This window comes from Notamacropus eugenii, chromosome 4 (assembly GCF_028372415.1).
Source record: "Notamacropus eugenii isolate mMacEug1 chromosome 4, mMacEug1.pri_v2, whole genome shotgun sequence".
Taxonomy (NCBI): domain Eukaryota; kingdom Metazoa; phylum Chordata; class Mammalia; order Diprotodontia; family Macropodidae; genus Notamacropus; species Notamacropus eugenii.
In genome coordinates, this window is record NC_092875.1 from 177,819,262 (window position 1) to 177,843,640 (window position 24,379).

A 24,379-nucleotide genomic window follows, 5' to 3' on the forward strand; every position below is an offset into this window, starting at 1 on the left:
GAAATGATGGAAATTCTGGGGAGTGGTGACCACTTCATCTTAGAATTTGTGAAAGAGTGGGAAAAGAAAGCTGAGCACAGTCTTATACGCACCACAGATTTTAGGACAGTAGATTTCAAAAAGTTTAAAGACAAGATAGGGAGGACCCCATGGCCTACAGAGGAAGTTCTATAGAGGAAATTGTGTAAGACAGGGAAGTGCTCAGAAATGAAATTCTGAAGAAACAAAGAGTATTAATTCCATTGCAAGAAAATGAGATTTGGGGCCAGAAGGCCTAGCACTAAGTCCTACTCTGCTATCCATGGGACCTTGGGCAAGTAACTTACTACCCTGAGCTCTGTTTTTTGATGCTGAATGAGAGACTAGATGTTTCTGAGGCACTAAAGTTCTAAATCTATAAAACCATGAAAAGGTCTGGTGGGCTATAGAGGAGAAGGAGACTCTGAAGAAGAACAGTTAGACTTGTTTGGCTTTGCTCCATCATTCAGAGTAGGAGCAATGGGTGGAAACGGCAAAGGCACAAATTTAGATGACATTGAGAAGAACTTCCTAACAATCAGAGCTGTCCCAAAGTGGAATGAAGCGTACTCAAGAGTAGCTAGCTACCCCTCAATGGGGGCATTTAAGCAAAGACTGGAGGACCATTTGCCAGTAATACTGTGGAAGGAAGTCTTCTTCAAGAATGGGTTGGAATTAATGGCCTCTGTGGTCTCTTCCAATTCTGAGGTTACGTGTGAAAAGGAAATATTGTCTTCAGACATGTGGATATGGATGCCCAGGGAATTCATCAGCCAACTTAGATTATTAAAAGGAAGCCATGTCAGGGGACAAAATATGAGAACAAAAGTATAATACAGTCCTGTAAGAATAGTTTGGTCATGATCAATCTGTAACTTTGTTTTGCCTGACTGCATTATTTCTTATAAAGGTTTTCCTTTTCTTTTCTAGTATGTGTTTGTGTGTGGGTAGGGAAAGAGAGAGGAGGGAGTGAGAAAAAAATAAAGGTTTTATAATTGAAAAAAATAATTAGAAAAAGAACAGTGATAGGAGTGCTAAAACTCAATGAACTGAGTAAATTCCTTTGAAGAAAGAGAAATGAGGAAAGGATACAGTTCCAGTTCAGGGTGGATGGGACAAAGATGACAAAGAAATGAATAAAGATAGAACTCATCTCCTATTTTACTAATTTTCTTTGCCAAGGAGAATGATCTCTGCATTAAAAAGGATAAAGCAAAAAACATCTGAAAAGGAGCTGATAACCTTAGATAAGTTGGGACATGTAGGCCCTTGAAAAGTTCAAATCCCCAGGCCCAGTTAATCCTAGGGTTCTGTGAGATTCAGCAGCTGTGATTCCTGAGCCACTGTCAGAGGTCTATGAATAATCATGGAAAACAGAAGTACTGTCCAGCCTCTGACACATACTGGCTAGGTGACCCCACTGACCTGGACAAGCTCATTTAACCTTTTGGTGCCACAGGCCACTTTCTAAGACCACAAATTAATGAGAAGGTACAGATTTGCTTTGGGAAGGGAAATTCTTCATCAGGTGTAAGAAGACTGAAACACAGGGTGTGTATGTTTGGGGGGTGAGGAGAGTTGGGTTGGGAGTGAGGGAGTTATGGTGCTAGATTATAAAGGACTTTGAATGCAGAACAGGATTCTATATTTGGTCCTGAAGGTAATAGGGAGCCACTGGAATTTATTGAGTATGGGAATGACATGGTCAGACCCCCTCTGGGAAAATCACTTTGGCAGCTGAATGGAGGATGGACTAATTTTTCAGTGATTAGCAGCTCCCTTTGATCTGGAAACTGCTAGGCTACTGGTTCAAATGCTTGTTTTCTCTGGAGCTTCCTGAAACTTCATTGGACATTACCCTTTTGTAAGGAAAGTGAATCTTGTTGCTCACCAGGCTGTCTCCACAGTTGTGCAAAACACTGATGGGAATCCTTGACAGACAAGAGAAGTGACACATGCAAAAAAAAATTTTTTTGCTAGATCTGATCAGATCACACCATGAACAATTCACCTCGGACTTGATCTACTCCTCTCTATCCTTTGTTGCCCTAGGGTTTAGTGTTGGTAAGTTCGCATTCCATGTCTTCAGGATTGCATTTAAACCTTAAGGAACTGACCTTCTCATCTTCATAATGCACCCAGCACTACTTCAGTGTGGGTACACTCACAGCCAGGCTCCTCTTGCAGACTGTCTAGGTCTCCCTGCTAAATACTAGGCCTTCTTAGATGTTTTCAGTTCCTTGGAAGGCAAGGCCCTGCCTCCCCAGTGATGGCAAAACTATGTGATCAAGCAAGTCTGGGGTGTCCAGATTCCCATCAAATGCCTGCACTACTCCCTAACCAGAAAAGAGCCCTTCAGGCATTTCTCAATACTAACCTGTGCTGGGGGTTCATCTGGCCATCCTTGTTCCCCGGGGAAACCCTGGTCCTGTTTATTAAAAAAAAACCAAAAATGGGGGACTAAGAGTCTAGCATAATTATAGGTCACTAATTGCTGTCAGGGTATGAGACTAGGCATTTCCTTCTGAGCCCATGTTTACTGTTCATTTATGAGATACCAAGCCTTCACAAAACCTGAACTTTGTTGATCTACTATTTGACTCACATAAGTCAGAGGTACAGGTGGAAAACAGTTAAAAACCCAACATAGTTTCAGTATACTATGATGCCCTCTTGCCTGTGTAACACTCCCACAGTCTTCCAGTGTTTCGTGAACTCCATAGTTCATAACCTGTCTGTTCCCTTAAGGATGTTTTCTGCTAGGGATCCTACTTTATTTTCCATTTTTGGTCAGAAGGCAAAGTCATCTGTTGAAATGACATACTTAGATGCTCTTGAGATCTTGACCAGCCCATTCAATTAATCTAAACCACTTTAGCTCATCTGTAGCACCATCATCTCTTTGCAAAATAGAAAAAGGCCAGTTTGGCTAGGAGGAGATGAGACTTTTGCAGCACATTATCAAGCGTTAGGAAGCAGACCTAGATCCTCAGGTCAAACCTTTGAGTAGAAGATCTGAACAAGCCCAAAAGACCAATCCCTGGAGTTTATGGGATAAGACCACTGATTCATCTTGTACTTTTCCAACTTGACAAACATCCTTATGGACTTGCTGAAAAAAATAGCACCATTTCTAAAGGTCTCTGGAAGCTGAGGTGGAGCTCAAATTCCTTTCTATTCCAGCTCTAACTTACCCCACTAGTTCTGGCAACTTCTGATTGAGTTGGTCACCTCTCAGATGTTAGTATGGGCCATCCTCTTATAATTATTTCAGCCCCCTCGCCACCCTCTCCCTTCTTGATGCTCCAGAACTCCAGCAGAATGAAACTACTCAATCTGGGAGAAATCCTACCCATCAGGCCATGTTTGAAACCTAGTGGCACCACCTAGAGGGGGTCAAACACTGTGGAAGCAGAGATATATCACCAAAACCCAGATCATGGATAGTTACTGTCAAAAAGGACACTGGAGACAGAGACCAATGTTTGGCTCCCAGCTCTGCTATCTGCTACTTGTGGACCTGTGGGAACACTACTATACCTTTCCAGACCTTAATTTTCTCATCCTTTCAACTCTAGAGTTTGCATACAGCCTGTGAGCTAAACCAACGTGAGGTCTGCTTGGTCTACCTTTCTTCCCATTCATGCCCTGCACTCTCTGCCTTCACCTGCATCACCTGCATTTCCAGGTGGCAGGATAGCAGACCAGTATTCTGTTGGAGAAACCCGTGTGTTCCAAAAATTCTGAGAACACTCAACTCCAGTTAAATATCTCTCCTCATTTGGATCTGCCAACAAAAGGAATCCTATATGTGAGCTCAACTATCCTCCACTCACAAGGTCTTCACCTTCCCTTTGAAGGGAACACTAACTGGAAAAGACTGACTTTATCTGTGTCTCTGATCCCTGAGCCCTTCCAGGAGCACTCTGAGTATAAAGTCACATAAGACTCTTTAAGACACTATATACTATTACCTGACACTTCTGAATTTGGAAGAACCCAAGCCAATATGTGCTTATGTTTGAGGCCTGTGAATAAGTCAGGGATCCTTTTGGGAAGCCTGTGGACCTTTAGAAATCTCAGTGAATAGACTGTGATCTCCCTTACTTATATCATGAATTTGTCTCTTCATCACAAGATCATGACACATAGCCTTAAGAAAATAAGTCATTTACTAGCCTGCTCTGGAATGTTCAGTCATGGAGACCATTTGTTTCTCAAACCTCTATATAGCTAAGCCTATTCACATACTTTATTTCAGTCAATTAATTTCCTATTTTTGGAACATTGTATTTATTCATTGTGGAAGAGGTCAAAGTCTACTTCTTTAATTTCTATCCTTAGTCAGAAGGTGAGGCAAAATGGACTAATCACAGCTTTTAGCAGCACTTCGTAATTACTTCATACCACTGAGTTGTGTTAAATAATACCATCCACTATTCTGCAACAAATACTTCTTCTGTGCAAATTATGCTTTCTAATCTTTGTTCCTCCTGAATTTCACTCTTTTTTTCTTTTTCTTTTTCTGATTTTCACTCTTCAGACGAAGAAAATCTAGCCTCCTAAGTGGAGGTTAGTCAAAGAGACCTTCAGCTCGCCCTCTGAAAAGTCAAAGCAGCCCACAAACAATTCATTTACTGTCTTGGACCCTCCAGGAATCCCAGATGTAACCCTTCATATGTAAGTACATCCACAAACAATCTTCTGGCATAAGGAAGATGGTTACAACAATGTGCTTGTTAGTAACCCAGCTGATAAGTTCTGTGGCCTTCCACCTTAATTCTTCCTCTCTAATCCAATCCATCTTCTGCCAGTCACTATTCCACTCTGTGCATTCTGGCTTCCACCAAAACTGATGGCTAGGAAAGAGGTGTTCATGGTCTGTGCCATTAAGGACTCAGAGCACCAGATGGGCATGAGGATGTCTCTTAGGAACTAGTCACCTGGGAAGATGACCAAACATGGGAACCAGGAGATAAGGTCCTTATTTTCAATACAAGTTAAAACTTGAGACCCTGAGACTCATCCTAAGAAGAAGAAATGGTAAGGATTTGGTCCTTTAAGAAACTAGAATGGGAATAGTTACTATACAGGTGTGCTCTGTCCAGAATGGCCCACAAAACACTTGACCATGACAACACTTGACAGTCTTGGGAGTGATCCCTTTTTACAATTCTCTTCTAACTTACTGTAATTCTAACCATCCTTCTGTCCCACTTGGCTTAGTTATCTCTGCTCAAGGCTACCCTCCTGGTTGCAAAAATACCTATGCCCATTATCTTCTGGCTCTGCTCTGATGTCTGTCTCAGTCTTCCCTGTATTTCCTGCACTCTGACAAACACATGGCACAGTAAATCTGACACTTCCCAGCCTTCTCTTTATTTTTGCTCAAGTTGTAGGCTATGTTAACTCTTTGACTTTCAACTCTCTCTGATAATCCTCTTATACTTCTATGTATTTCAGGGTCATAAGTGAATAAAAAGGCAATTACATTTGACTAATTAGCATTCAGATAAAGAGGAAAATTAAAAAAACAAACCCATATACCCTGTATTCTAAGTAGATCTCAACATCAACATCTGTATTCTATAAGAATATGTTTTTGGGCAACGCTACCTTCATATTAAAATGAATTGGCAAGCACATCAACTGAAAATTATTTTATTTAGTGAAAAATGTTTCAAAATAAGGAACATCTGTAATTCCATTGATTTGGGAGCTCATTCTGCTGTTATGCATCAGAAACCCTCTATTACCACTGGACTAGCTGATCTCACAGACCAGCTACTGTGGCCAAAAACCTCACTACCCTGTATCTGACCTGGTCAAGATTCTCAGAACTTAGCTAGGCTAGTCCTTGGACAAAGGGCATATCATCTACCTTAAGACTCATATTTAGACCTTTCTAGTTTGGCAGGACCTATTAGGACTTGTGTTTCATTAGTAGAACCTTTGAGAATCCTGACTTGACAGGGCAAAGGAGTCCAGTGTTTTCCAAGTGGTCATCTAAGTGACACTAAAGTGTTATTTAATTATAAATTATTTTAAAAAGTCAGCTGGAACAGTAGGATTATTTGACCAAGTTTAAAATAGCCCTTCCCTCCTCCCAATCAGACAGTACTACTTTCACTTTGTCATAATGCAGACCTTTTATTATGTATAACAGAGACTGCAAGGTTTCTGGCTGGCCAAAATAGAGTGCAAAAGCAATAGGATATGGTAGCCATATAATCCTGCTATTTGAAGTCAAGCAGGCCAGCATTAAGTCTTCTTCTTGACCCTGGGTTTATGGAAAGCCCTCAGTTACAGAAAGCTGTCTACTTTAGGGTCAAAAACTCCCAAGCTCTTTTTAGGTTTGGCATGCCAAGAAATAATCACCAGAACAGAAAGTGAGCTAAGGAGGCCAGGTTCTCCACTCACATTTTTGCCTTTCTTGCATTGCCTATCTGCCAGCAGCAAAACCCCACTGATTTGGTGCGCTGTGGCTACCCAGAACCATGCTGGCTCCATATATTAATAAAATATGTTTTTAGATAGTATATACTGTCTATGATTTAGATGTTTCTTGCTAAAACTTAGGTGGTTAAGGCAGCTAGATGGTGCAGCAGATAGAATGCCAGGTCAGGAGTCAAGAAGACCTGTTTAAATTCGACTGAAGACACGAGCTGTGTGAACCTGGGTAAGTCACTTAACCTCTCTTTGTCTCAGTTTCCTTATCTGTAGAATAATAACACTTACCTCCCAGGGTTGTTAGGATCAAATGAGATAATAATTTTATAGTGCTTAGCACAGTGCTTGGCATCACATAGTAAGCACTATATAAATGCTAGCTATCATTATTATTATTGTCTGAAGTGAGACTGTGAATGGCTCCATGGCTATCTATGAAACATTTTATGTTCATGGATTAACAGACTTTTAAAAAATCTACCTGCTAAGTTACTTCCTGAAGATAATGTGTTCCATGTCATAACATTAAAGATGTCAATGTATTATATATTAATATTATTATATCATATGATTATTATATTTCATTATTAAATATATTATATTAATATAACAATTTATAAGAGTAAGGATTTCATTAAAAAAGACTTTACCTTATTTATCAGGTTTCCTAAATGTTTTTGATACTCATCATTTTCTTCAATGAGCCTGTTGCACTGGTCTTCTTTGGACTCAAGAAGATTTCCCAATTTGCTAATCTAAAAAAACATCAATAGAAATTCTAAATTGAAAACCATATGTGATTAGTAAAAATAAGAAGAGCAAAATGCTTATTGTTCTGTCTCACAAACTGAGATATAGCACCCAGTTATTGAAAGAGTATTAGAAGCTTAAACAAAAAAGCAAGAATAAAAGATAAAGATGCTCTTATCTTTTAGGGTTAGAATCAAGTGCATTTAGGGTTAGGGTTAGAATCTGAGCACTTCATCTAGGAGATAAAGAAATTGGCTGAATAAACTAATGAAATATGGTTTTATTTACTCCCTTTTTTATGGTTCAGAATGAGGCTGAACAGAAATTCACTGAGGCTCACCATTGAAATACAAAGACAATGTGGAGAACATCTGGAAAAAAAAAACTTCTAAAATATGTGTGGAGTAATTTAGTGAATAAGTCCTAACTGCAGCCAACAATTCAACTTAACATAGCTTTTAAGCACCCACTAAATACAAATCCTCATGCGGAAAAAAAAAAAAATCTCTTTTCCACAAAGGATCCTCTTTCTTGGAAATTCTGTGATAGGCAAAGACGACCTGGATGATAGCAATTAAAGTTATTGGTTGGTTGATTGTTGTCCTTCATTCTCAAAGAGGACCAAAATCATGATAAAATGAAGTTTTAGTGTGTCTGACTTTGGCTGATCAGACCAATATGAACTCAGAATGCTCTACCACAGGTGGGGCACAGAGAGTCTGTGTGAATATTTGGGGTGGATACTCCAAATTTGCACATCCTACATTTCTTTTATGCTGTCTAAATTCTGCTTTGCTCATAGAGCACAGCACCCTTTCTGATGTGGGCATGCCATGCTGAGCAGTCCTGTGCCAGTGTCTCCCATGTTGCACAGTCAAATCCAAAGTTCTTGAGAGAGACCTTGAGAGTGTCCTTACATGACTTCTTCTGACCACCATGATCATCTGTCCCATGTGAGTTCTCCATAAAATAGTCTTTTTGGCAAGTGTACATTTTGTATTCGAACAACGTGGCCAGCCCATCAAAGTTGCACTCTCTGAAGCATTGTTTGAATGCTTGTCAGTTCAACTAGAGCAAGGACTTCAGTGTCTGGTACCTTCTCTTGCCAAGTGATCCTCACAATCTTCCTAAGACATTTCAAATGGAAATGATTCAGTTTTCTGGCATGGTGCTGGTAGACTGTCCATGTTCCACAGGCAAACAACAATGAGGTCAGGCTCTGTAGACCTTCAGTCTGGTAATCAGTGTAGTACCTCTTCTCTCCCAGACTTTTCTTTGGAGCCTTCCAAACTGTCAATATGTACATCCCTGGAAAGTATACTACCAAGGTAACTGAACTTATCCATAGCATTCAGAACTTCTCCATTTGTTGTAACCAATGGTTTCACATATGGATGGTGTGGTGGTGCCTGATGGAGCACCTGTTGTTTTTTTTTTTTTTTTGGTGTTAATTATTAAGTCAAAATTAGTACAAGCAGCAGAGAATTGATCCATACTTTGTTGCATCTCAACTTCAGAGGCTACATTGAGTGCACAATCATCTGCAAACAGAAAATCATGCACCAATGCTCCCTCTACTTTGGCCTTGGCTTGTAGCCTTTCAAATTGAAGAACTTATGATCAGTATGGTAGTTGACCTTGACACTGTGTTCATCCTTATTGAAAGCATTTGACAACATGACTGAAAACATCACGCTAAAAAGCATGGGAGCAAGCACATAGCCCTGTTTCACTCCATTGGTGACTGGGAAGGCACAAGAGCACTGTCCACTATTCATAACCTGGACAAACATGCCATCATGAAATTGACATACAATATTGATGAACTTCTCTGAGCAACCAAATTTTGACATAATTTTCCATAAGCCCTCATGACTAACAGTGTCAAAGGCCTTGGTCAGATCTACAAATGTTGTGTACAGACCTCTGTACTGCTCCTGACATTTCTCCCGGAGTTGTCGGACAGCAAACGCTATATCAACTGTTCCTCAGCCCTTTCTGAAGCCACACTGGCTCTCAGGTATATGACCATCTTCTAGGTGAAGGACCAGCCTATTAAGGAGAACTCTAGAAAGAATTTTGCCAGCAATGATTGAGAGAACCCCCTGTGATTGTTGCAGGACAATAGACAAAGATGACCTGGATGATAGCAACTAAAGCTATTAGTACTAAGGTATAAATAAGCAGAAACTCTCTTCTCTTCAAAAATAACAACCACCTCCACCTCCATCTTTTTCTTGAATTTCATACTGTGAAATCACTTTGCAGATAGATTTTTAAAAGTCAATTATTCTATAACAGAGGAAGCATCAGGTAGAAGACACAGGGGTGGCCAAGAAGTCCTGGTTTCTACCCCTGCTTCTCATACAACAATATCAGCTTGAACATGAACAAATCCCTTAGCCTCTCAGTGCCCCCAAACAACTCTTTCAAGACTTTAAATTATTGATGATCTGCAATGATGATCTAAGAGGATTTCTAAACACCAAGAGTTTAGAAATTCAGCACCTGGATCAAAATCAAAAGAGTTTCCATAAACATGGAAGAAAAAACCCCATCAGCCCAAAAGAAGAGAACCAGTTCAAGTTGGGTAGTGGTAAAAGATGGGATTTGAGACCTATTGAGGAACCAGAATTAATGGAATTTAGGAAATGATTTGATTTCCTGGGTAATGAAAAAGAATCAGTAAAAGAGGTTGGGTCAGGATAGACAAAAGGGGAAGTATAGGTTTTGTATAATGTAGCCCAAGTAACCAATGGGGGTTGCTGTTGGTGGTATCAGTTAACCTGTGTGTTCTTCTCCTTCAGGACCTCAGGCAGTTGGAGCCATTTCCTCCTTAGTTTGCTGCAGTAGGCAGTTCTTGGTTCTTGGTTCTGGGGAATGTGTATTAGTGTTTCCATCAAATGGATCACTTACCTATGTGGATGCCCTCCCCTACACTAACAACTTTCATTTGTTAGATGCATGACTCTGCATAACTGATTCATCTCTAACAAATTCATTAATTTATATAGCATATAATCATATTATGTGAAGGTAGTAAAAGTAGAAGCATTACTCACACATAACATAGATAATAGAACATGTATTATATTAGATTTCTGGACCTTTCTCCTTCCAAAAACAGATACCCTTTCCGGGCTGATGTCTGCACCCTCAACCCCAATTATTGCCACTTGTGCTGAGCTCTGGGGTTCAGAACAATAGGGATCTGTATCTGTTCAGAACTATCTTAGCTTCTTGTAAACCTGAATCTGGATGTATGTACTTAATTACAGGATGGCTGAGAGTATTATAAAAACTTGGGGTTCCTTTCCTGGTTGAAACTCTATAGATAAACAGGATGCTGTAGGGTGGGGGTTCCTGGTGGCTATCACAAGTCTTGACTCCTTGTGTTCATATCAGTCTTCTCTTCTGATCTATGTAGCCCTAGGAATAGTCTCATTTGGTCTCTTCCATGGAGAAATAGCTGTTTGCTGTTGTCAGAGTCCCATGAGTTCAATGATAATTTCTATGCAGATGACTTCCAAATCCCAGATGTACTCCTGCAACCTAGTCACATCCTAAACTTCAGGCCTATCAGACACTTACTGTGATTCCAATTCTATGTTCTACTGGATAGCCAAATCAACATTCTCCCCTAAACCTACCACACCTTCAGACTTCCCTGTTTTCGATGAAGACACCATCATTCTTCTACTCATCCAGGTTTGCTACCTTTGAGCCATTCTTAATCTTCCCTCTCACTCAACACCCCCATATCTAATCATTTGCCAAGACTTGTCAATTCTGCCTCCACACTTTTCATATCCAACTCCTCTTTCCTCAAATAGCCACCACCCTAGTTCAAACTCTCATCACTCCTTCCCTGTATTACTTCAATGGTCTCCTCATTGGACTTCTGGCTTCCAGTGCTCCCCTCCTTCCTACTCACTGCCCCAAGGCAGCTAGGTGTTTCCTATGTGCTATGTGCTTAAAATATCTTATTTGATCCTCACAACAACCCTGAGAAATAGGTGCTGTTATTATCTCCATCTTATAGTTGAGGATATTGAGGCAAACATAGTTAAGTGAATAGGGGGACACTTACACACACATAGAGACCTCTGGTGTTTGAGGCTGGATTGGAACTCAGGTCTTCCTGACTTCAGGTTTTGCATTTAAAATGCTTATTCCTTTCCCCTTTGTCCTTCCCCATCTCCTATCTATCCTCTATAACAAAAGTAATACCAAAGTAATTCCAAAGTAATCATCCTAAACGACAATTGACCCTTGACCTCAGACACTTAATATCTGTGATCCTAGGCAGATCATTTCACCTGTTTGTTTCTTCAACTGTAAAGGCTGTTGTGAGGATCAAATAAGATAATATCTGTAAAGCACTTTGAACATTGCCACGGCACATAAGTTAATAAAGACTTATTCCTTCCCCCTTCTCTCCCTCCTCCGCTTCTTTCCTTTTCACCCCTTTCCCCCACTTCTTTTCAAGAAACTTCGGTAACTCTCTATTATCTTTAGGAAACTCTTTATTTTGGCATTTAGATTCCTTCACAATAGGACTCTGGCCTAGCTTTCCAAGTTTACTGCCTTCATCTACTCTACATTCCAGTCAACTATTTATTCCATCTCTGCCCTTCGTCTGTCTACATAAGTTACCTTCCATTCCTGTCCTTTCTTCTGCCGCTTAGATTCCCTTCAGCTCATGTGCTAACTTCCTGTAGGGAGTCTGTCCTTATCCCCCTACTCCAGTTTTTAGGCCTCTCTCCCCCCTCCTCCTCAAATGATTAGGTATATACTTATTCTCTGGGCCCAGGCAACATAGGGCATTTTTATTCTACTGTTTCTAGTACAACATCCACGAGGAGCTGGGGCCATTTGCACTCTTACTCAAGCACTGAAAAGTCCTGGAGAAAGTCACATAGACACACTGACTTAGTACACTACAATTTCATGTTATGTATTCTCATTTGGAACCTCACTGTGGGAGGAAAATCATTTTTCTTTCATGACTGACTGTAATAAGAGTTAAAGATCCTCCCTGCCCATTAATAGGCCTGACTCATGATCCCTTTGCAGTTGCAAACTTTCTCTTCCAAGTCTCAAGTTCTTTGTGCCATGTCCAAGTCTTTCTCAGACAACATGACTGCCTCCTCTTGGACTGAGAAAATGCAGGCTATCTACTGTGAGATTTCTTCTCTCCTATTCCACACATCGAGCCCCCTATATCATTCCCCATTCCCTCCAACTTTGCTCTGTACTCTAAGAAAGTGGGACTTCTTCTTGCCAAGGCTATCCCTTTTGGTTGTGCCCTTCATTTAATGCCCAGTTCTGACCATCATGCATCTCCAGGACCCTAAGCATTAGTGGGAGTCCCCTAAGATTTTGTCCTGGGCTCTCATTTCTCCATATACTTTCTCCTTATCAGCTGCCATGATTTCAATTATCTTTATATAGATAATACTCACATCTATGTATTCAGAACAATTTCTCTGAAATCTTGTTCTTTATCACCAACTGCCTCTTAGACATCTCCATCTCTATGGCCCATTAATAGCTCAAATGCAAAATGTCTAAAACAGAACTCACCCTCTTCCCCTAACCCTATCCCTTTGTCAAACTTCATCCAGGTTCATTAACTTTGCCTCTTCCCTTTCATTCAAACCCTTCCCTGCCCCATGTAATTATTTATCCATCTTACTGATGGATCCATACATCTCTTGCATCTGTCTTCTCTTCACTCACAAATTCACAATGCTAGTTCAAGCCCTTGTGCCAGTTCCCTCCTCTCTCTAATCCATTGTCTACACAGCTACCAAAACATTCTCCCAAGGCACAGGTCTAGCATATCATTCTAATGCTCAAAAACTTTCAGTTACTATTTCCTCTAGGATAAGACCATGATTTCAATGGAATAGGACTTCCCAAATGAGGAAACCCCTTATACCAATGCAGATCAGCACCTTCTCTTCAATTTGGTTTTAAAGAGTTGCTTAGAGCACTCTACCTCTAGATCAGAGGTTCTTAATCTTTTTTGTGTCATGGACCCTTTTGGAAGTCTGGTGGCATCCACACACTCCTCATAATAATGTTATTTTTAAAAAATTCATAAATGAAGGAAATTCTAAATTTCAGTTAGAGGTTAGGGAAAATAAAAATGTATTTTTCCCTCATCCAAGTTTACAGACTCCCTGAACTATATCTATAATCCTGAAGACCCTAGGTGTAGAACTTCTAAAGATATGAGATTCTAGAATGAAATACAAATGCCTCAGCTTGACTTTTAAGGCCCTTCATCACATTTGTATATAACATACTTTTCTATTCTTATTTTACATTTTTACCCTTCACATGCTCTACAGTCTAGCCAAACTATTACTTCTTTCCTATGCTCAGCATTCTTTCCGTGTCCCTCCTCTAGTCATTCCTATCATCTCTCCATGCCTGGGATTCCTTTCCTCCTTATTGCTACCATTCAGAATCCTTATGTTTTTCATGGCTCAGTTCAAGTACTACATTGTCCACGCAGCTTTACCTGATTTCCCTCAGTTGTTAGTGTTCTTTTTCTCCCTCCTCAAATTCTTTTGTATTTATTCATACACATATTCTCTTCACCTCCTCTACAGACCCACCCCAAATCCATGTCAACTCCTTAAAGGCAAAAATGATGTTTTCTTTGTATCTCAACATCTAGACTAGTGCCTTGTACACAACAGATGTCTAATAAATATTTATTGAACTGAATTGGATTGGATCTACTATTCATTTCCCCCCACCCCTTATCAGCTCAGCATTTTAATCAGTGTAGTAGTCTGTTTTTAACACTTTGGGTGAAGCTTGTGTTCTTGACTTTAAGATTTCAACAGTTTTTTAAGCTCTGTTGTTCTGTTAAGTGTTGAGTGAGGGCAGGGGCTTAGATGATTCTTATGAAATGCAGCTGTCTAGATATGACTTGCAGCAAAGCAAGAATAGATATCTCTAGCATCTCTTCCCCCTACCTTTCTTCAAGAGAGACTTAGAGTTCTGTCAGGAAGAGCAGGAAGTTGAGGACACCAGAGGCTGGCCCTCTGTTCTCGTCAGAGAGAGGGGACACCAGGCTAGAATTATATCTGTCTGCTTCATTATAGATTGTTAGTCTAGGAGATATAATTTTTAGGTTCAAGCTAAGTGTCTGATTACCATTCCCTTAACAGGAAAGGATGGTCCTAAGCTTTATAATGAAGGCTTGACTTCCTTCCCACCACATACCAGTTGAAAACACACACACACACACACACACACACACACACACACACAGAACAAAGAGCAGAGAAACCCATGTATCCAAGTTGATAACAAAATGGAAATCAGATAAAGTTTACATATTAACATATATACTAGACAATAGGGATTAAAGGAGTCCTTCCATCAGGTGTGAGATATCTCAGTTTAATCAAAAGAGAGAGGTCCCAGATCTGACCCAATGGGAAATTCCCCTTAGTCTCTAGTGGAGTAAGCTAAGGCTACAGACATGATGAAAATTGTTGGCTTCTTTCTAATCTTTTTCTTCCTTCAGCGACCTGAAGAAAGGGTAGCATTGCACATCCCACTCAAAGCTGAAAGTCAGAGGAGACCCCAAAGATGCAAGAGACTGGATGTCCCTTCTCTTCCATTCTCATCAAGTCTGCCCCACCCATTGTGCAAGCACAAGGCACTGATCTTCATAGATAAGGAGGGTTTGATATCAGTGGTATCCTTAAAGTTGCTTGAGCACTCTTGGGGCTTTTTGCTGTATCCCTAGCTGAGGGTGAAGGACTTCTTAACTCCTACAATGTGGTAAGAGGTGAGGGCCTGAGGCCCACCTGTTTTCCCTTTCCCCCACCCTCCCTTGGGTCTTCTAGTCTTTTAGTTTTTGTGCCTTTGCTTTTTAGATGCAGGGAGTGTGTAGTCTCTAATCAACCCAATAGCAAGGGGTGGAGCCAAAATGGCAGAGTGAGAGCAACTACTCACCTAAGCACTAAGACAAACTCCTTCAGATACCTCTAAAAAAGAATCTGAATGGATTTTGGAGGGATAAAATCCAATAGGAGACAGACTGTGGCAGATTCACAGCCCAGGACAGACTGGAAGGTAGACAGGAAGGATCCACTGCACGGGGCTGGAGGAACACACAGCACACAGTGCACAGGCTGTATGAGTGACGTCCCAGCCACAGCAGGGCCGAGCAGGAAGCCCCAGGCACTCTGAAGCAGTGGCTGCACTGCAGAATCTCAGGCATATCAGCCCAGGATGGGAGTCCAGTTGAACTGAGCAAGTGAGAGCCATGGAGCCTCAGGTAACTGCAGCAGCTGCTCCTGAGACTATCAGCCTGCAGATTAAATGTCTGTAAGTCACCTACTTGAACTTCCGGGAGCCAAGATGGCCAAGTGATGGGCAAATGCTCTATCTCTCTCCTTGTTGACCTCAAAAGACCCATGAAATATTTCCCCAGAAAAATCCTGGAACAGTGGGTTCAGCAGAAGGGGCAAACAGTCTCTTAGCATGTGAAGCTAGGAAAATCATTAAGGAGGGTCCTTCTTGCTGTTGCTGAAGGGGACTAGTGTAGGACTGGAGCTGTCCTAGAAAGCCCCACCTCAGAGAACCAGGAGGAGATCCTGAGCCCCAGGGAGGTGGAGCCCACAACCACCAAAACCAGGACCCCAGGTGTGGCTCAGCACCCCAAGGGAATCGGGAAGACACTAGGGCAGATGAGATCACCAACCACTGAGTTTCCCTATGCTCTGGCTCAGCAGAAGAGACCTCCTGTGGCCAGACCACCCCTCCCCACCACTTAACACAGTTAGCTCCAGGGTAACTCCAGGGGAAACCCAGAAAGACTTCACCTGGCTTCTGCTTTCTAACACCAACCAGCTCAGCACCAGGTAAGCTGAAGCATTTTAGCTTCTAGATGAAAGAACCAGAGGCCACAACACACAAAGCCTCAAGTTCAAGGCATAAGAACGGTGGGTCAGAGCCCCTCATGCCTTAGAAGCAGAGATCTACTTTAAAAGCCAGGAAAAGGGTGATCATCATGAGTAAGAAGCAAACCAGAAAACAAAAGACCAGAAAATCTTTCTATGGAGACAAGGACCAAAACATGAATACCAAAGAGGTCAGCACTGAGATTGTACTGCCACCTGAAACTTCAGAAGGGAATATGAACTGGTCTCAAGCCCAAAAAGCATTCTTGGAAGAGCTGAAGAAGGATTTTAAAAGCCAAATTAGAGAAATAGAAGAAAAACTAGCCAATGCTTTTTAAAAATATGAAAAAAGAATTCACTGAAGAGAACAGCTCCTTAAAAAGGAAAATTGGACAAATGGAAAAGGAAGTACAAAACCTAACTGGAAAAAATAACTCCTTAAAAGGAACAATTGGACAGATGGAAAAGGGGATGCAAAAGCTAACTGAAGAAAACAATTTGATAAAAATTAAAACCCAACAACAATATCCTATGGAGCATAGGTCAGGGTTCCCTAAGTAGTCTTTGGATGTGAACTTGGTGGGACTCATGCTATATAAGAACCGAACTAAACTGTAAGCCTAACTGTTTTTCTCCTCTCAGAGACTGAGGTGCAATTGCAGGGGTATTGGGGGAGGGAGTATTTGCCCTCAAGGTACAGAAAGAAACTTTTGTTTATTTTTGCTATATCTTTTAAGTAAACATTCCTTTATAAAACCTAATATGATTTTAGGTGGCTAAATGGAACTCAGATACTAACTGCTGGAACTCTAAAAATGAAGTAGAGATAACTGGTGTGGGCTCAAGCCAGTGGTAGAGGAAAGAGATCGTCCCAACTCCTTAAAGCTACTGGAGAACCCTGGAGGTGGGGAAAGGAAATGTAGCAGACCTGACCCTGAGTAGGGCTAAAATCAACTAGGATTAAATATTTAATCTTTATCTCATTGTCATTAATATCTCATTATTTTTTTTGTTCTACGATTTATATAATTATTAGTACATGTACATAATTTATGAATAAGTAAATATACACACAGGGGTGTGTGTTAAAAGTTTGAAGACTACTGGCCTAGAGAGGATACTATGGCTGGTGTCAGGAGCCATTCAGATGCAGTTCAATATCAAACAGCTGGAGGACCATGCAGGTATGACACCACCAGGTTTTTAAAAAAATCAAGCTCTTCTCTGCAGAAAAACCAAGTTTAACAAATTATGTGAACTCAGCAGCTTCAAACTGAAATGCATCAGCCTCCTGCCCAAACCACATTTCTCTTCTCCTCAGATTCTGTTTGATCTTTTCATGTTTGTTTCTCATGCAGACCACATCTTCAGCCTCCTCCACCTCTCAGAAGATCCTAGAGTCCTTTGGCTGCAGCTTTTCTCCCACCCCAGGCCTGGAGACTTCATGAAGTGATGAGAGTCCATCCCTGTATCCACCCATGGGTGGAATCAGGGAAAAGAATACACTAAGTGAACTTCTTGGGATTTCTTGCACTGATAATTCTTGTGATAGTTTTGGTGGTATTTCTTCCTTTGGTTGTCTTACACTGTATTAAAAAAATAGCATCAGCTTTTCTGTCATAGATTTAGAACTGAAAGGCCTTTAAATATCATCTAGTCCTATCCCCTTCATTTTGATTCATTTATTTTCTTTGCTGATATTTCTAGATATAATCTAAAGGGGGAAAAACTAATATCAAGGGAGACCTACAGTCTCATTCCTTTTTTTTTTTTTTAACACTTAGTCCTCTTTCCAAAGAAATCTTTATGTATAACTGTTTTTGACATATGTGCCTATTTGTAGGGGCTACTCTGAAGGAATTATGAAGCAAAGACAGCAAAGACAATACAGTTCCTATAACTAAATGGATGGGTGTTCCCAAAGCAGCAGTACCTAGCCAATGTGGGAGAAGGGTTGATTATCCTTATTTCCCTGGGATGATAGGATAGAGCCTTGAGCGACTGCCAGGTAAGAATCTGGAATAAAGATGAATTAGAAGAGAAGGCTTTAAGTTTAAGGAAAAAAGAATTGAGTACACACTGTATATGTAAGAGGAAATGGAAGGAAAAATGGATGAACAAAGAATCTTGGTGAGGATGGATAAACTATTCTGATATATTATATGTTGAAATTAGTTGGGATGAAAATAGCCAAGTTACTGAGTTTACTTGGTTATATTGATGTTCAAAACATTTAGTTAAAAACAAAGGGCTTAATAAATATTACTAAAAATCACATTCATTGTCCATCTGTGAGCAAAACACTATGCTAAGGGTTGGCAATGCAAAAATGAAAAAGATACAGTTTTTTCCTTAAGGAACTTACAGCCTAGTAAATAAGCCTCATGCACAAACATTTATTATATACATGTACATTATATGTATATTATTTCATGTACAGATGTAAAAATGCTTTTAAGAGGTACAAAGAGCCACATGAGATCCCTTGGAAGGAAAAAGGATCCAAAGAAGTCTGAGAGTCAGCATCAAAACAGGAGCATAGTTTTTAATTGATATTTCTTAAAGCTGGGATGAAGAAATATTTGTAGACTGACTACTGTTTAACAGGGCACCATGTTATTTCATTAATGTCTATGGCAGAATAGTGTACAGTTTATACACACACACACATTCACACAAATATATATTCTCTATGTAAACATACAGATGTAATAATTCTAACCTTATTTTCATGTGGTAGATTTATTAAAAACAATAGCATCTGGTCAATTCTCATTTTCTGTCTCTCATATCAGACTGCTCAACATATTCTAGATGACTTTGTGCTTTCCAAGGGTAACATAGCAATTCTTTTTTATCACCAGAGTAGAATTTTTCTGTTAGCTAATCTCCAATAAAATAAATAGTAAAAGATTTCCTAATTTATGTTAAAGGTAATATTTGCTTTAGGGATAAAGCAAACAATTATTGCCTTTAAGTCCAAAGATTGAGAACTACTCTTAAAAGTTAGTTTCCTGTAATAAAACAAAGAGAACAATTCCAAATTTCTTTTAAGAAATTAATTTTAGAAAATTTCTACTCTACAAAATAGAAATGATTTTGTGGTAAAATTAGAACTGATTAAATTAAATCACTGAGTTTAGAAGCAAAACAGACTTTTGAAGAGGGATAGGATAAAAAGAGAGAAGAAATAAGATAAAGGAGGAAAATATAGTTAGTAATCATAACTGTGAATATAAATGGGATAAGCTCACCCATAAAATGGAAGTGAATAGGAAAATGCATTAGACCAGAATCCACCAAGATATTGTATACAAGAGACACACTCAAAACAGGAAGAAACACAGTTAAAATAAAGGACTAGAGTAGAATCTAATATACTTCGGTGGAAGTAAAAAAGGCAGGTGTAACAGTCATGATCTCTGACAAAACAAAAGCAAAAACAGACCTAATTAAAAGAGATAATCTGGGAAACTGCATTTTGTTAAAAGGTACTATAGATAATGAAGTAATATCAAAAATTTTTATAGCAAGTTACTGTTGAAGTTTAAACTCTGGGTCACCAAAAACTGATGAAGAGAGGCAGTGAGACATCTCTAAAGAATTTCAAAGACTCAGGTCGACTCCAAGCCAGTTGGAAAGATTTATTATAGTTTGAAGTTTCACACTCTGGCAAGTGGCTAAGTCCCTTAGAGGAATTTAGCCCCCCTCAGCAAGGCAAGACATACAATTTTATAGAGAATATGATGCTGATTACACAATCAAAATTTACATAGAATATAGGAATATGATTAATATTAAAAAGGCAGGAGGAATTTGTTAAGGGATTAGGTAATGGAAGAGGGGTCCTGGCTTCAGTGGAATTGCACATGTAGCTACCCATAAACACATTGTACATGTAACTGCACACAGTTAGGGAGGTATGTATATATGGTAATGATACTATAATAAGCCTCTCTATGTCATAAGTTCATTCTACATCAGTTTTTTACTATTATTGCACAGGCACTATTGTAGGGTGGGCTTCTTCTACAGTCTGGTGATCAAGCATTCTGGTCATGCTACCCTCTAATTGGCTAGCTATTGTGGTCCTGTCAGATCAAGACAGATAGTTAGGTATTGTGGCCCTGTCTTGGGCTAGATGGGTGATGTGATTGTGAATGAACACAAGAACACACCTGTTTCTGTGGGAACTGTGAGGAATGGGTCTGGGGGCAGTGCCTAGGTAGAGGCAATAGCTGGGTTCCCACTCTTGCTGTTTCTGTGAGAACTATGAGTTTCAGGGACACACCTGTTGTTCTAGCGAGTAGTGAGGCATGTCTGAGAAGTTAGGACATTGGCAGGGGTGGGGGGTGGTGGTTAGGTAGATACAGTGGGCCTGTGATGAAGTTAGAATATTGGGGCTGGGGGCAGCTTCGTTAAGACTCCATCAGTTACTTTGATAAAGGACTCATTTCTCAAATATATACTGAGTACAGAACTGAGTCATATTTATAAAAATAAGAGCCATTTTCCAACTGATAAATGGTCAAAGTATATAAACAGGCAGTTTTCAGAGGAAGAAATCAAAGCTATCTATAGTCAATTGAAAAAATGCCATAAATCACTTTTGATTAGAGAAATGCAAATTTAAAACAACCTCACACCTATCAGAAATGACAAATGCTGGAGAGGATGAGGGAAAAATAGGTATACTAATGAACTGCTCCTGGAGTAGTGAACTGGTACAACCATTCTGGAGAACAATTTGGAACTATGCCCAAAGGACAATAAAACTGTATATACTCTTTGACCTAGTAATACCACTACTAGATCCGTATCCCAAAGAGATCAAAAGAAAAGGAAACGATCCTATATGTATAAAAATATTTAGAGTAGCTATTTTTGTGTTGGCAAAGAATTGGAAATTGAAGAGATGCTCATCAATTGGGAAATGGCTGAATAAGTTATTCCATATGATTGTGATAGATTACTATTGTACTATAAGAAATGATGGTTTCAGAAAAACATGGAAAGACACATATGAACTGAGACAAAGGGAAGTGAGAAGAACCAAAGATCATTGGGCGTAGTAACAGAAATGTTGTAATGGTGATCAACTGTGAAAGACAGCTACCCTGATCAATACAATGATCCAAGACAATTCCAAACGACTTATGATGAAAAACTTCTATCCGCCTCCAGAGACAAAACTGATGAACTCTGAATGCATATTGGAATACAATTTTCTCATTTTATTTTTTTTGCTTTTTAAAAAAATATGGCTAATATGGAAATGTTTTGTATGATTTCACATGTATAACTGATGTATAGTTTGCCTTCTCAGTGAGTTAAAATTTCTTTATCTGTATTTTTAATATTTTATTTTTTCCAATTACATGTAAAAACAATTTTTAACATTAGTTTTTAAAGTTTTGAGTTCCAAATTCTTTCTCCCTCCTACCCTTACCCCTCCTCCCTCAGACAACAGGCAGTTTGATATGTTATACATGTGCAGTTATGCAAAACATATTTCCATATTAGTGATATTATGAAAGAAAACAGACCAAAAAACCCAAAGTAAAAAAACAAATTAAAAAATAGTATGCTTTGTTGTGCATTCTGTTCTTCTGCTGAATTTTCATCATAATTCCTTTGAAAGTATCATGGATCTTTGTACTGTTGAGAATAGCTAAGTCATGGAACTCAAAATTTAAAAGGAAAAGAATATTATAAATAATTATTAAAAATGAAATCACTGAAAGCAACACACATATTTGAATAAAAATATAATGAAGCAGGGTCTATGTATAGTAACAGACATACTTTTACTTGAATTAGAGTAACCTCTAGCTTAATAACAAAATAAGATTTATTTGGGATATACCAATAGGTTGCCACTGCATAAAACCAACGACACTATTTACAGTAGTAGTGAAGGTTCAAAAAAAAAAAACCCAAACCCAAGCTGAAAGAATCACTTTCACTAATTAGTAAAGTAACTGTATTCAATTATATGATCTCTGTTAGCAAACCAAAAACCAAAACCAAAAAAACCAAACCCCAAAAACTTGAGCTTGGGGGCTTGTTTTTGGTTTGCTAACCAGATCTCATATAATTGAACATAGTTACTTTATTAATTAGTTGTTCTGGAAAAAAAACCACGGTTATTTTAATAATTAGTGTTTTTTTGGAAAAAAAATAAAGGGAAAAAATAAAAATAAAGGGAGGCAGGTGACTTGGGAAAGCAAAATGTATTGACATTAAACAAAGCAGTAAAAATCTTGAATATCACTGGAAAAACAAACACAGAACTCAATTTTCCATTTGCTTAAAATAATCTAGGTTGCTGAAGAAGCTAATGTTCTTCATGTTAAAATGGTTTGAATGTTATTTTCCTATTGACTTCCTACAGAGTTGTTCAACTTTGTTTTGAATGTGAATATGTTCTTGTGAAAAAAAAATAGGTGGAATGTTCTAGAGATCACCTTTGATTGAATTATAATTCTGAGTGTTTTACATTTGACATCTGACAAACTTTCTAAACTTAAAAATATTTTTTAAAGATTTGAGTTTGTCTTTAGAATTTCTGCTAATTTTCTGGGTTTGTTTTTTTTTTTTTATAATTTTCTGGTTCTTACTTTATAATGTTATAATACTTATAATGTTATAATAGATGGAAGTCTGGCACTTTCTACTTACTCCATAACATTCCAATAGTTAACTTCTCTATGTTCACAATCAGTTGTGAGCTGTATAGCTATAACTCATTCTCTGAACCTGAGGCTTGGAACTTCTCAAAAATCAAACTCTTTATTTTGCTTATGCCCCTACCCAGAATTGCTCCTGGAGACAAGTTCATGTCTAGGTTTATATGAAAAAGGAAAAGGGCCTCTCAGTTCTAATGCAAATATTTAGTCTAATATATCGTTGAATATAGGACTGGCTTTATTTAACCGACAAAAACTTGCAAAAAGATCACATCTAAACACAACAAACAGTCAAGGCAACTCCCATAATCTCTCTACTAGATTTCCATCTCTTGCAGGGACAAAAACAAAATATTTAAATTATAGTTCTACCCCAGAGGAAAGCATTCAGGTTTGCAAAAGAGTCCATCTGTCTTTCTGAATCTGCCACGGTTTGAATTGTGCCTTTATATTGTGATGTGTTTCTCGCTTTTGCTGGGCTCCTCTGCCTCTTCCATGTTTCTGTCACTGCCCACTGATGTTGGCTGGTATTTCTGTGGCTCTTGGTGGGGCCCATGAAGTTCATGCTATTCCACCGCTGCCTCCATCTGCTGACATTTCTTGGGTTACATGGTTCTTTGGCTGGCTTTAACACAGAAGTGAGTCCTAATCTCTATGAATAATCCTTCTCATTTCTCCTTCCCTCTCCAGCTCTCTGGCACCATCTGTTGTCCCCCTTTTCTCCCTCTTAAAAACCAAATTTGAGGATATAGTTTAGGTGCATGGATGGGCAATAAATATTTATTAAACACCTACTGTATGCCAGGCACTGTGCTAAGCACTAGGGATACAAAAAGAGGCAAAAGACAGACTCTGCCCTCCAGGAGCTTACAGTCAAATGGGGGAAGATAACATGAAACCAAATGCATGCAAAGCAAGCTATATATAGGATAAATTGGGAATGATTAATAGAGGGAAGACTCTAGAATACAAAATAATATAAGGAAGTCTATTTAAACACCTATTGTGTGCAAGACACTATGTTAGTATGGAAGCACATTTAATTAATATAGAATAATAGAGGGCACGTTTTCAATAAAAGATGGGGTTTTACTTGGGACTTAAAAGGATGCCAGGAATTCAGTAGGTGTAGATGAAGAAGGAAAGCATGGGGGATAGTCAGAAAGAATTTCTAGAGCCAAGAGATGGCATGTCTTGTTTGTTAAATAGCCAGGAGGCCAGTGTCAAAGGAACAAAGAATATATGTTGGGAAGGAAGGTGTAAGAAGATGGAAAAGATAGGTTAGGGTTAGGCTACAAAGGGCTTTGAACGTTAAACAGAGCATGTTGTATTTGCTCCCAGAGGCAATCGGGAGCCACTGAAGTTTATTTAAGGTGACATTATTGGGCTGAGTTTTAAGAAAGTCACTTTAGTGGCTGGATGGAGGATGGACCACAGGAGGGAGATACCAGAAGCAGACCTACTAGTGGGCTATTACAATAATCCAGGCATGGTGATGAGGGCTTGCACTTGAGTGGTGGCAGTGTCAGAAGAGAG

The 24,379-nt window shown here is 39.2% G+C and overlaps 1 protein-coding gene and 1 long non-coding RNA gene across 7 annotated transcripts in view; one reads left to right on the plus strand and one right to left on the minus strand.

Annotated features, from left to right (window-relative positions):
* LOC140500809 (uncharacterized) overlaps window positions 1–18,429 on the plus strand; it is a 58,290-nt gene extending 39,861 nt beyond the window's left edge. Inside the window, exons 3-4 of the long non-coding RNA XR_011965895.1 lie at window positions 4,562–4,698; window positions 17,513–18,429. This is a non-coding gene — a long non-coding RNA (uncharacterized lncRNA). The remainder of the gene's footprint in view (window positions 1–4,561; window positions 4,699–17,512) is intronic.
* The window catches only part of CAGE1 (cancer antigen 1), a 92,762-nt gene that overhangs the window by 19,591 nt on the left and 48,792 nt on the right, over window positions 1–24,379 (minus strand). For 5 of the 6 annotated variants that reach the window (XM_072603754.1, XM_072603751.1, XM_072603752.1 and 2 more), the window contains 2 exons: window positions 7,119–7,223; window positions 2,396–2,446 (listed from right to left, as the gene is read on the minus strand). In XM_072603754.1, coding sequence (XP_072459855.1) covers window positions 2,396–2,446; window positions 7,119–7,223 — 156 coding nt within the window. The remainder of the gene's footprint in view (window positions 1–2,395; window positions 2,447–7,118; window positions 7,224–24,379) is intronic. The other variant, XM_072603753.1, reaches the window with a different exon arrangement.